This window comes from Mirounga angustirostris, unplaced genomic scaffold (assembly GCF_029215605.1).
Source record: "Mirounga angustirostris isolate CCGP_5_RB_7025 unplaced genomic scaffold, mMirAng1.0.hap1 SCAF_14, whole genome shotgun sequence".
Classification (NCBI taxonomy): Eukaryota; Metazoa; Chordata; class Mammalia; order Carnivora; family Phocidae; genus Mirounga; species Mirounga angustirostris.
The window spans coordinates 72,707,343-72,721,397 of NW_026991722.1; the positions used below are offsets into that span (position 1 = coordinate 72,707,343).

General features: G+C 40.9%; 1 protein-coding gene across 4 annotated transcripts in view; it reads right to left on the reverse strand.

Moving 5' to 3' along the window:
* Positions 1–1,552: 1,552 nt before the first annotated feature.
* The window catches only part of GTF2H3 (general transcription factor IIH subunit 3), a 28,409-nt gene continuing 15,906 nt past the window's right edge, over positions 1,553–14,055 (reverse strand). For 3 of the 4 annotated variants that reach the window (XM_045887830.3, XM_064578251.1, XM_064578252.1), the window contains 9 exons: positions 12,076–12,138; positions 10,767–10,796; positions 10,591–10,619; positions 8,401–8,475; positions 7,130–7,183; positions 4,023–4,091; positions 3,509–3,644; positions 3,365–3,401; positions 1,553–3,279 (listed from right to left, as the gene is read on the reverse strand). In XM_045887830.3, the coding sequence (XP_045743786.1) occupies positions 3,210–3,279; positions 3,365–3,401; positions 3,509–3,644; positions 4,023–4,091; positions 7,130–7,183; positions 8,401–8,475; positions 10,591–10,619; positions 10,767–10,796; positions 12,076–12,138 (563 nt within the window). In that variant the 3' untranslated portion in view covers positions 1,553–3,209. The remainder of the gene's footprint in view (positions 3,280–3,364; positions 3,402–3,508; positions 3,645–4,022; positions 4,092–7,129; positions 7,184–8,400; positions 8,476–10,590; positions 10,620–10,766; positions 10,797–12,075; positions 12,139–14,055) is intronic. The other variant, XM_064578250.1, reaches the window with a different exon arrangement.

Consider the following 14,055-nt stretch of genomic DNA (forward strand, 5'->3'; position numbering starts at 1 on the left):
TTTCCGCTCAGGTCATGATCTTGAGGTCATGCATGGGATGAAGCCCTGCGCCAGTCTCCTCCCTCAGCAGGGAGTCTGCTTGAGATTCTCTCTCCCTCTGCCCCTCCCCCTGCTCTCTCTAAAATAAATAAATAAATCTAAAAAAAGAAAGAAAGAGAAAGGAAGAAATGCACCAGATAGGGATTCTCTAACCCTCCCAATTCTGGGTGGGTGGTGGAGGAATGATTAAGGCAGGTTTTCTCTCCCCCCCCCCTAGTTTTATGTACTTTCTTTTCTTTAAAAAGCATGCAATCGTTTTCTGTTCTAATCAGAAAAAATAGTACTTATTAAAAGTATGTTTTTATTTTCTGCTTTTGGTTGCATTAAGCTACTTAGCCAGTAGTGGAATGAACTGCGGAATTCTAGGGCATTACAGTTAAAAAGGGGGGGGGTTCAAAGTAAAAAAAATGTCATTTGTGAGGTACAATGACATTATTAATTAGAAAACTGTTCTTAAAATGATCTGTAATCAATTCTATTAATATAAAACGTAGGCATAAAATGTAATTCAACTATTAATGAAAAGCCCTGATTTTTAAATACTGTACTTCTCATATAAAAATGTCATTGGTATATTTACTCTCTTCTCCATTACTGCTGGAAGCATTCCATGCACTCTTCCAGGAATTACTAACAGCCTTACAAATCATGTTTGGATTACTTGAAAAACAAAATAACTTTTTTTTTTTTTAAGATTTTATCCATTCACTTGACGGAGAGACAGCGAGAGAGGGAACACAAGCAGGGGGAGCGGGAGAGGGAGAAGCAGGCTTCCTGCTGAGCAGGGAGCCCAATGCAGGGCTCAATCCCAGGACGCTGGGATCATGACCTGAGCCGAAGGCAGACACCTAACGACTGAGCCACCCAGGCGCCCCCAAAATAACTTTTTTTTAAAAAAGCAAGGGAGCAGGAATCTTTTTGTGGACTTACCTACAGAAGGTAGCCCAAGGGACCACCTTTAGAAAGCAGACTGGATAGTCACAGCTATCTATTTATAAGAGAATAATTTCATGGTTTTAAAATTAACTCTTATGAGATAATAAATGTCCTACTTTTATGACATCAAAACATACATTATACTAGCTTGCTTTATCCAATGAAAATACCAAATATTTAAAATTTTGCTAACCTTGCTCCAATATAAAATTACAAGCAAACATCAAATCTTTCTTCTAATAGTCTCATACTTAGAAACTTTGTATTAAATACTTCATACCAATCTATTATTATGCAGTATTTGTAATAATATTTTCATATATAGTTTTAGCAAGATTTTAAATTAAAGTTCTTCAGGGTACCTGGCTGGCTCATTGAGTAGAGCATGTGACTCTTGATCTTGGGATTGTGAGTTCAAGCCCCACACTAGGCATAAAGCTTACTTAAAAAAATAAAAGTTCTCCAGAGTTGAATAAAAAATTGACATTTGACCAAATCCAGGTGAAGTACAAACTTGAAGGTAAGTTGAATTAGCATGAAATAAACAATGAATAAGAGAAAATAACTTAAGCAAATGTGAAAATTTAAATTATTTTATTATAAAAATTTATATAAACCATAAACACAACAGTTAAAAATAAAACCTAAGCAGAATTAAGCCAGTACACAAAACATCTCAAACAAAAAAATTGTAACATGAACTTGATCAGCTTCTTTGAAATTCTTCATCTTTTAGATATCTGATGACTTCCTAGACTTAAAACAGTGATTTCCATTACACTTAGGCTGTGAAATATTAAATATTATTTCTAAAAGACAAATAAGATTCTCAAACTCAAGGATTAACAAATATTTGCCAAATTATAACCAAAACCTGTGTGAATTTAACAAAATTATAAATCCAAAGTACAAAATCTACCTGAAATCATCTAGCCAAATACCAAATTACTTAAATGAGACTCAGCTTCTGAGATGGTAGAAAGAGAAAATTAAAATCTTACTTACATACAAAATTGTGTACACAAATGGGTTTTTGTCAATATACATTTAAAACCAAACCAAACCAGCCACCATTCCTGAAAACTCTTCTGTGATGGAATTTGAAAAGACTTCTAATAACCTCAAGGTTACATAGAAAAATAAGTTTTTTCTTGTTGAAATTACAGATAATTTTTCTTTTGAACCTATCGCACTTGTTCTAGAGAACAGTTCTCCAACATTAATGCTTTTTTTTCCTCATTACAAAATTAAAGAATTCTATCTGGGGGACAGTACTGAACCGTAAAGAATCCATTCTCCTGGGGCACCTGGGTGGCTCAGTCGTTAAGCGTCTGCCTTCGGCTCAGGTCATGGTCCCAGGGTCCTGGGATCAAGTCCCACATCGGGCTCCCTGCTCGGCGGGAAGCCTGCTTCTCCCTCTCCCACTCCCCCTGCTTGTGTTCCCTCTCTCACTGTCTCTCTCTGTCAAATAAATAAATCTTTAAAAAAAAAAAAAAAGAATCCATTCTCCACCAAGAAATTCCCCCTCCAAACCCAGACACCGGCTTTCACACATAAGCTCTTCACCCAACTATCTCTGAAGAGAAAGTCATTGCCAGAGTACTGCACCCTCTCTCCTCACTCAAGATCAGACTTTGTACTTATGCAGCGACAGACAGTTATTATGTGGATGACTATGTCCGAACGCGCAGTGATGTCCGACAAAAGCAAAACTATCTGCTAGTATCCAAAGCTAAATCTCAACTTAGACAATAAGCATTATATTTACAGGACTATCGTCAAAGTCAGCTGTTGATTCAAGGAAGATGGTCTATGTGGATTAATGCCATTACTGCGTGGTTGCTTTTTCCAAAACTGCGCTCAAATTTCACCGGTTGTACATTTCACAGGCAGAACCCAGACTCAGCTACAAAGTCAAAAGCCTACAATGAGTCAGGCCAGGCTGACTGGCAAAATGAGCATCTCATTAAAAAAAAAAAAAAAAGTCACTAACTAATTTGTGCTTTCTTCTCCCTCTGTGGACAAAAACCAGTCAGAAAAGATTGCATAGAATGACCCCCTCAAATAAAGCAGTCTCCCAAAAGCACAGCATGAGGATAATGGTCTAGAAATCTTTCCTGTAAGGAACTTCATTCAAAATTATCCCACACGCACTGTATTTTTTTCAGGGCCTCCTAACATTCCACCATACAATTTCTATTAATAGGCTCTAAAAGACTGGGGGGATTGTATGATCACACGGACACTTTCAGTTTCTTTTTCTTGGCCTTCAGCACAGGAGGCAGAGAAATCTTAAAGGCTGTCCTGTAACGACACAGAGAGGAAGACCCTCTTAGGAGCTCTGAATCTCTCCCGCGTGAGCCAGCCACACCAGCCCAGGGATACTTACTCGCACGTGGTACAGATAGGACTGAAACTGCAGAATACTGTAAATATGAAAAACAAACAAACAGGATGTTGAAAAAAACCGCCCAGTTGACTTATTTTCTGCCACCCCCGCCCCCAACACAGAAAAGTCTGCACTTGAACTTACTTGACAAGCACACAGAACAGACATAGCCAATTTCAATGAGATTTCGATGGCAGAAGCAAGCTGCCCGGTAGTCCACATGAACGGGGGGTGGGAGGATTAACTGAGATCTTTGATCTTGATCAGGAAGAAAAACCCACTTTAAAAAAAAAAAAAAAAGGAGGCAAGGAAATTTTATTTAAAACATGGGGAAAAATAATCAGAAGTTACAACACAGGTATCAGATATTAGCCAGTGATCACTAAGGTGAATAATAAATTAGGATTTTCCTTAGAAGTCCATCAAGAATTGCGTTATTCATTCAGCAGTTACAGAGCACCTCCCCAAGCTGTTGTAGGACTGTCTGAACAGTCCTCCAACAGTCTGTATGCAGCTCCCTTCGAAGACGACCCGAAGTGTCCACTTCTAGCACCCATCTACTCCTCCTCCCACTTACTAGCATCAGCCATTGTGCTCCCCTTCATTCCCCGGGGGGCGGAGAGGGGCTCACCCAGACGCAAGGTGTTAGGTTCCTTACCAGTAAATACTGCAGAAGGGACGGCATCTGAGGCACCTTCAAGTACAGTCCCCCCGTGATGTCACAAGCCTGCAAGACATCCAAAGGGCTCTCTGCCAAACTGGCACTCGCTTACCTTTTCCAGAGAGATGTAATTCTCACCAGCAATGCTTCAGGTCTCCAAAGGAGAGGGGGATATGACGGTGCCAATCAAAAGGGCACGGTTTCCCAAGGGTGCGTGAGGACCAGAAACTTCCTGCTACCTCTCAAGGTGTTCAACTATTTCTGCCACAGGCACCACACTCTTCCACCCTTTGAAGACCTTAGTGAGCACAGTACATGCCCCTTCTCCTCTGTGTTTACTACTGATGAAATTTTTATTCCAGCCACGTTTACTCAGTTTCATTATATTTTTAACAACAGCTTTGAGATTATGCTCGGCCATAAAATTCACCCTTTAAAGTGTGGGCTTCACTACTTTTTACTGTCTTCAGAGTTGTGCAACTGCACTATCTAGTTCCAGAACATTTCCTCACCCCAAAAAGAAACCTCAGGGACGCCTGGGTGGCTCAGTCAGTTAAGCGGCTGCCTTCGGCCTGGGTCATGATCCCAGGGTCCTGGGATCGAGTCCCACATCAGGCTCCTTGCTCATCAGCAGGGAGCCTGCTTCTCCCTGTCTCCCTCTGCTTGTGTTCTCTATGTCAAATAAATAATATCTTTAAAAAAAAAAAAAAGAAACCTCATACCTATTAGCAGTTATTCCCAACCCCCTACTCCTAGGCTACCAGTGACCCACGGTCTATCTCCATGGATTGGCCTATTCTGGACATTTCAGATAAATGGGCTCGTACAATTTTCCTTTAGCATCATGTTTTCAAGGTTTATCTACATTGTGGCAAGATCAGTACTTTATTCCTTTTTATGACCAAATAATATTCTATCGTATGGTTATACCACAACTTATTTAACTCCGTTCATCCACTGATGGACACTCGGGTGCAAGCGGGGGAAAGACAGAGAGTCAATCAGTTAAGTAAATGCTGAAATAATGTCAGAGGTTATGATCACTTCTATGAAGACAAATGAAGTTGGGTAAGGGGACAAGGAGTGACACTGGATGGTCAGGGAAGGCTTCTCTGAGGAGGTGACACAGAAGCAGAGACCCAAATGAGGGCAGAGAGTAAACCAAGCAAATATCTGAGGAGAAGCCTTAGAAGCAGAGGGAACAGCAAACACAGACACCCTTAGGCGGTGGCAGGCCTGTAGTTTTAAAGCAATAGCAAGGAGGCCAGTGTGGGTGGAGTAAAGAGGGAGATTCCATGGGGACAAAGAGATACCCAGAAACCATATTGTGCGGGGGGTACAGACGGCCATGGCAGAAATCTGGGTTTTAGTCTATGTGTGAGGAGATGCCATGCGAGGGTTTTAAGCAGGTGAGTGACAAGATCTGATTTATATTTTGAAAGCTTCATTCTGACTGTCTTGAGAACGGACTTCAGTGGGCGGGGTAAGCGTAGAAACAGAGACCAGTTAACAGATACTACAATCCTCCACTTGAGGGGTAGCAACGAAGGAGAAGACATATGGTGGGATTCAGGGACTATTTCAAAGATCAAGTCAAAAGGATTGGCTAATGGGTTGGAAAGGGAGGAAGAGAAGAAACAAGGCAGAGTCAGGATTTTGGCTTGGATTTTTGGCTGATGAACTGAGCTGCCACTTGCTGCGATGGGGAGGCCCCTGGGAGGCAACATGGAAAAAATAAGGAGTTCTGCTTCAGACAAGTTAAAGTGGAGATGCTTCTGGATGTCCAAGGGGAGATGCTGCCTGAGCAGCTGACTATGCAAGTCTGGAACACAGAGAGCCTGCATCTGGCCCAGACATAGCGATGTGAGGGTCGGGGAGGCAGAGCATTTAAACTCAGGGTACAGCCAAGATCTTCTAGGAGTTAGCAGACACTGTGTAGAGTGAAATGTGCAGTTAAAAAATGTATTCAACATTTTTGATTTTTTAATTCTGAAATATAACCATATGTGCAAGAGTATATATACATAACATGTAAGTATGGTTTAAATAAAATGAACACCATGTATCTACCATCAAGCTTAAGAAATAGGACAATTTGGAACCTCTGACGTTAGTATACTTTCTAATCATATCTCCCCTTCCCACTCTGTGTCCTCGGCAGTATCCTAAACTCAGCATTTTCCAGTTTTGTGCTTTTAACTGATCTTTTAGCAAAGAATATTTCTTGTGGTCGAAAAAAACATTTATCAAAAGTTCAGCAATTTCTTCAGTCTTATTTGTTTCTTTTTTCCCCTTTTTGGTTACATTAGATTGCAGTTTCATATATTTGAAAAGCAACATCTAACAGTGCTGTCCAACAGAAATAAAATATGGGCAACATGTGAAACTTAAAATTTTCTAGCCGCATAAAAAAAGGAAAAAAAAAAAGATAAAATTAATTTTAATAACATTTTATTTAACTCAGTATATCCAAAGTATTATCAGCTTAATATGTAATCAATATAAAAATCTTTATTTTACATTCTGTTCTTCATATTAAGTCTTTGAAATTCAGTGTGTGTTTTACACTTAACAGTACACCTCAATTCACCAGACTCATTTCAAGAGCTCAACGGCCATATAACTATCATATAGGACAGCACAGATCTGGGGTACAATCCTATCTTTATTAAACTCTCTGCTTAGCAATCCATTCTTCCATCTATACCTATAGAGATCTGTTACGCTGTTCACCTAATATTAGCAACGGTAATTTTAAGATGATAGGATTTGAAGGGATTTTTTACCCCTTTAAAAAATACTTTCCCGTGTTGCTTGAATTCATGTCAATATGTGACTCACTTTTACAGCATCAATCATTATGTAAAACGTAAATAAAAATTTTGAAGGAACCAGAGAGTTGTACACCTGAAACTAATGTGACATTGTGTGTCAACTTACTTCAATAAAAAAATAAGGACCAGAGAGATGTTAGTGCTCTAAGCGACAGCCTCACACAGGCTAATTCCTAAAAATGTGTGAACGTTGGTGACAGACATTTAACAATAAAGAGAACACACCATGCTCCCCAGACCACCACTACCACACTTCCACTGAACACGTACCTGTTGGAGGAGTCCTGAATCCGAGTCTAAAACACAGGCATCGATCAAAATATTCTGAAATGAATATTCCGAAAACATTATAGGAATAATAAAATAATGACTTACACTGGGAACCTACTATGTGCTATTTTTTTTTTAGACTATTCCTAAAACAGCTTATTTGATATGCAGAATAACTCTGCAAAGCAGATATTCAATCTGCATTTTGCAGCTGAAGCACCCACGCCTTGGCCAGGCTGTGGCCACAGAGCCAGGGGGAGGGAGGGGCAGTGCTGTCAACCCCAGTCTGTCTGTCCCCAAAGCCCGTGGTCTTTTCACTACATCATGCTGCTGCTACGACACAGAGACTGTTAGGCATGAATATGGCAGCATTTGGGGTTAAAACTTAAGGTTTTTTTTATTAAAGTTTTTATTTATTTATTCATGAGAGTCAGAGACAGAGAGAAAGAGAGGCAGAGGGAGAAGCAGGCTCCCCGCTGAGCAGGGAGCCCGATGCGGGACTCGATCCCGGGAACCTGGGATCGTGACCTGAGCCGAAGGCAGACGCTTAACCATCTGAGCCGCCCAGGAGCCCCAAAACTTAAGTTTTAAGAAAGTTTATTCTTTAACCATATCAAAGAAAATGTATTAGTGATAATTCATTTGAATTAGTGTAAATTCATTCAATTATCTGCAAAGTAAAAAATATCAATTCTTGATAAGACCTCCCTAAAGCAAAGAGATAGAGGAATTGAGGCAAGGCACACAGCAAAACTGTAAACTAGGGACTCTTAGCCTGAGGTCCAAGGATGTGCTAAACGGGGTTACACTAATACCATGAAACCATAGGCAAAACTGTGTTTCAGTGTACCTTTTTCTGGGGACCCAAAATTGAGAAATGACTAGTACAAAATATGAATTCCAGATTCTTCATCCACTGATAAGGCCAGTTAGTCAAAATATCTCTGTATGTAGGTCATTCAAAAAATAAAATTCATTATGAAACAAATATTTTCTAAAAGAATGCTCCCAAGGGGGGAAAAAGAGAGAGAGAGAGGCAACCCAAGAAACAAGCTCTTAACTACAGAGAACACACTGATGGTCACCAAAGGGGAGGGGGGTGGGGGAAACAGGTGGTGGGGACTAAGGAGCACACGTGTTGTGATGAGCACCAGGTGACGCATGGGAGTGTTGGATCACGATATTGCACACCTGACACTAATATAACACTGTATGTTAACTATGCTGGAATTCAAATTAAAACTAAAAAAAAAAGGATGCTCCCAATTCACCTGCTTCTGTGCTGCAAAGATGACATTCATGAAGTTCATATACTGCAGCGCGCTGTCTTCTGCAGCCTTGATCACCTAAAAATCATATCCGCATGAATACCTCGCAGGCATAGCCGAGGTCTCCCTGCAGACACAACCAGCGCAGCTTCCCTAATCTGCCTGCCCGGTTACCGTTCTTAACTAATACGTACGGCGTAAAGATGGCGGCAAGAACCTCCCCAGTCCCTACCCTCCAAGAGAGAGTCCCTGTTAATAGTTCCAGGCAACAGCTAGGTGGGTGCGTGCACAGACACACCCGGGATGATTATCTAGTGCTCTGCAACCTGATTTTTTTTTTTTTTTTTTAAGTAAACTCTGCACCCAACGTGGGGCTCAAATTCGCGACCCTGAGATCAAGAGTCACATGCTCTACCCATTGAGCCAGCCAGGCGCTGCTGCAACTTGCTTTCTGGTTCCACAGTATCTGGGGGAGTGGGGAATCTTGTATCAGTGAATTTGGATGTGTATCATCCTTTGGGCTAACTTCATAGAGTCCACTGCTGAGCCAATTATCTATAGAGGAAACTGCAGCGGCTTCCAATCCTGTTTTAGACAATGCTCTGGTGAACATTCTCATATACGCTTGACACAACTCTCTGACTAGCTCCTAAAATAATCAGGGAGATTGCTGAAGTATACCTCTTAACAGAGGTTACCAAACGTTCCTCCAAAAAAGTTGTACCAATTCACCCTCCCGTTGGCAATGCAAGAGAATAAGCCATCCCCAACCCTGCCATCAGCACTGCAAACTGCCCATTTGTGCTGAGCAAGAAGCACACAATGAAAACCCTGTTACTGGATGTTTCTATTTCTTTGCTTACTAGTAAGGCTGCATGTATTTTCAAATGCTTACTGGTTATTTGCAGTTAGCATTTGCAGGCTGCTTATGTTTTCTACCTATTTCTTTAGAGTAAACCTTAGCTTTTAAAATTTAATTGGTAAGAGCAGGGTGCCTGGGTGGTTCAGCTGGTTAAGTGTCCGACTCTTGATCTCAACTCAGGTCTTGATCTCAGGGTCATGACTTCAAGCCCCGAGTTGGGCTCCACGGCCAGCATGGAGCCTACTTAAAAAAATAAATGAGTAAGATAAAAAAATAAAATTTAATTGATAAGAGCTCTTTTTCATTTTAGAACTACTAAATTAATCCTCTGTCAGGTAGCTATGCTGAAAATATTTTTCCTAATAGCTTCTCTTTCATCCTTGTTTTGGGGATTTGATTTTCTTGAGGTCTTAAGCTTCACATCATGCTCAGCAAGGTCCTCTCCAACCTGAGATTATAAACAGGTATTTTCTTTCAGCACTTTTATGACTTGAACTTTTCCAGTGACATGTCTGACCTTTACTAGAATTATTTAGGTGTGAGCAATGAGATCTAACTTTGTTTTCCCCCAGATGGCCAACCAATTGGCCCAGCACCTTTAACTGATCATTCATTTTCTTCCCACTAACTTAAGTGCTTCCTTTCCACAAGTCAAACTCCTCTGTGGACCTGATTTTATTTCTGGAGTCTAGTCTTCCCTATTTACTCTGGGCCTACTACTGCCCCAGAACCACACTATTATTGTAGCTTTGCAATGTGTTTTGAGGCCTAACAGCAAGTTCCTGCTTATTATTCTCTTTCAGAAAGCACCTGGCTATTCTCACTGAGCTATTGAAAAAAAAAAATTTTTTTTTAAGATTTTAAGTAATCTCCACACCCAACATGGAGCTCGAACTTTACTACCCTGAGATCAAGAGTCACACAGTCTACCAACTGAGCAAGCCAGGCACCCCTTACTGTTGAATTTCTTAAAGCACTTGGCGTGGAGTCGGCTTCAGAGTCCCTCTTCCTCTGTTCACCGCCCTCTCCCCTTCCCCCACCCCACCCCCGTGACATGCACGCTCTAAATAAATAAAATCTTTAAAAAAAAATTCTGAGATTGCATTGAATTTACAGTTTAACTTCGGAAAAACTGACATCTAAGAATAAAATATGGCCATTCTTTCAATTCTGTCTCTCAGAATTTGTTTTTCATCATAATCAATTTTACACATTGCTTGTTAATTTATTCTGAATACTCGTATTTATTATAAATGGGTGTTACTTCCCATTATGTTTTCTAATTGGTTATAGTTGGTATATAAAAATAGTACTGATTTTTTTAATCTTACCAAAATCCTTGATTTCATTTCCTGATTATCTATAAAGAGATAAAGACAGATTACGATTTAACTGAATCTTATTAAACATATTATCAGGTTTTATTCCCAATATTTTTAAACAGTCCACCAAAACTATAGCAGTAAAATAAGGATTCTAGATCTCACAAAAAACCACAGACACCTACCTTTAACCTCCTTGTTCATTCTATGAATGTCTAATTTTTTTAGCATTAAGGAATTTTAAAATATTATTTAATTTCATGAAGATTTATAGTAAACAGAAAAATAACCTCAAATTTTAAATAAATCCAGTATCCACCTAGCTGAAAAAAGAAATGCTCTATTTCCCCTGATAAACACACAAGAGTAATTGGGGGTTTCCAATTACCAACTGCAATCAACTGAGCTTTGTAACCTGATCAAAACATGATCTCTGTCCCAGAAAATTAAAATTACCATGATTTATCCTCCTGTGATTATCCACCACATCCTAGATTTGAATACTGGGATGACAGGTAAATCGATAAGCCAGATAACAAATGTGAAAACCACACACAGATGACCAGGCATCCCCAAAGTCTAGGGCACAGGGCTCACTCAATACTTTCCAAAACAAAGAAATTAAATTACACAAGACAGGGAGAATACAGGGGCGCCTGGGTGGCTCAGTCGGTTAAGCATCTGCCTCCAGCTCAGGTCATGATCTCAGGGTCCTGGGAATGAGCCCCACGTCAGGCTCTTTGTTCAGCAGGGAGTCTGCTTCTCCCTGTCTCTCTCTCTCTATGCTCTCTCTCAAGTAAATAAATCTTTTTTTTTTTTAAAGACTAGGAGAACATCACACAGACAGACAACATCAACATGCTTAGAACAGTGTTGTTCACTCTATGCTAAGTGCAAATAACCTGTGGGCCTCTGGAGAAACCATTCATTTATTAACCCTCAGGATCAGTAAATGGCTTTTATAAATACCAAACACACTGCTCCTAACTTAAGGAAGGTGGAAAAAACAAACACACCCTCCCCAATTTGTCAAAGCAAGATACAAGCATCCTGAAGAATTTGTTGTGAGCAGAAGGACATACTAGAGAAACCAGAGTTTTCTTTACATTTCTTTTTTTTTTTTTTTTTATTTACGAGAGAGAGAATGAGAGACAGAGAGCATGAGAGGGAGGAGGGTCAGAGGGAGAAGCAGACTCCCTGCCGAGCAGGGAGCCCGATGCGGGACTCGATCCCGGGACTCCAGGATCATGATCTGAGCCGAAGGCAGTCGCTTAACCAACTGAGCCACCCAGGCGCCCTTCTTTACATTTCTAATTTTTAATTTTTACAGCTTATCTTAAAAATATTCCAAAGCCAAGATAAACTATTTTTTGGTTACCCACCACTTTAGAATATTCATGATTTTCCTTAATATGGACACCCAAAGTTCTAAAAATTATCACAAGTTAAGATATTCAGAAGCCACCTTCTGAGTTACTAGAACACCAAGGATACAGCAAAGAGCTTTGGCGAGGGATCCTGCCAGCAGCGTTTCTGTATGATGACCCTTTATGTCACCTGCAAAAAAAAAAAAAAAGTTAAAGAAAGTTTTTAGGTATTTTCCTGAACTAAGATCATTTTTAAAGCAAAGCATTCTTCTTCATGAATAAAATCAGCTGATACTTCCAAACCAGGTTTAAAAACATAAGATAGCCATCTGTTCTCAGTAATGCTTAAATAAGCAATTTTTTTTTTTAAAGATTTTATTCATTTATTTGACAAAGAGACACAGTGAGAGAGGGAACACAAGCAGGGGGAGTGGGAGAGGGAGAAGCAGGCTTCCTGCAGAGCAGGGAGCCTGATGCGGGGCTCGATCCCAGGACCCTGGGATCATGACCTGAGCCGAAAGCAGACGCTTAACGACTGAGCCACCCAGGTGCCCCTAAAGATTTTATTTTTAAGTAATCTCTACACCCAATGTGAGGCTCAACTTACAACCCTGAGATTGGAGTCACATGCTCCACTGACTGAGCCAGTCTGCATCATGTATATTCTACCACAGTAAAAAAATATCCTGGTGTTATCTGGAAAGGTTCAGGTTTGTTGGAGATCTAAGTGGTACAAGAGGTCACGTGCAACTGCCTGCTCTGAGCCTCTCTGCCCTCCTTCCCGCCACTGCCTCTGTCTCATGCCCCTCAGAGAGCTGCCCCGCTAATGGAAATGGGGCTGGAAGAAGCCCTCTGGCTGTGGCAAGCAGGGACAAAGCTAGCAACTTGTTTTAAGCCTTGAGTGAAAATGTCAAGCAGCTCAAGATGGTGGAGAGCCCAGATTGACATCTGGTGCGAATGGGGCCTGCAGCTGGTCCAGGACCACAAATACTTCCACCCATGGGTGAGGTGAGACCACGAAAGGTCTTGAACACCATACTGAGAAGTTGGGACTTTACTCTGGAGGCCCATGATTCTCAAAGTATGATTCTAGAACCAAGTATAAGAGCATTACCTGGGAACTTAAGAGAAACACAGGTTCTTGGGACCACCCTAGACCTGCTAAATCAGAAACTACAGAGTGGAACCCAGCATTTTGTTTTAATAAGCCCTCCAGGTGATTTTTACCAGCTTTATCGGGGTATAACTGACAGATCATAAAATTCAATCCTTTTAAGTAAACAATTCAATGTTTTTTAAGCAAATTTAGAGAGTTGTAAACGATTACCACAACCCAATTTTAGAACATTTCCTTTACCCTAAAAGATCACTTGGGCCCATTCCAAGCACTCCTCCCCCAACCCCGAGAAACCACTAACCACTTCCTGTCTCTAAAGAGTTGCCTTTCTTTTCCAGGTAACTCTGATAGAGGCTACAGTTTAAAAACGACAGTCTACAGGCAACAGGGAACCAGTCGTAGTCTTTAAGCCAGGAAACAGCAGCTCAGGGGCGCCTGGGTGGCTCAGTCGTTAAGCATCTGCCTTCGGCTCAGGTCATAGTCCCAGGGTCCTGGGATCGAGCCCCGCATCGGGCTCCTTGCTCTGCGGGAAGCCTGCTCTCCCTCTCCCCCTGCTTGTGTTCCTCCTCTCGCTGTATCTCTCTCTGTCAAATAAATAAAATCTTTAAAAAAAAAAAGAAACAGCAGCTCAGATTTTTAGGAAGATTAACTGTGAAAGAGTTAAGGAAAGACCTGAATGGGGACAGACAGGAGTCAGCGGGCAGAAGCTGTTCCAATGATCCAGAGCAACAGTTCTCCACCTGGGCAGCTGTGCCCTGCAGGGGATATGTGGCAAAGTCTGAGATATATTTGGTTGTCACAACTGAGGAATGTTATGATATCTAATGGGTCTAGGCCAGGATGCTGCTAAGTATCCTCCAAAGCATAAGACAGTCCCCACAACAAAGAATTATCCAGCCCAAAAGACCAACGGTGCTGGGTTGAGCTAGATGAGATATTAGAGGTCAGATTTTGGAGGTACTTCTAAGGCTAAACTAATAGGACATCATA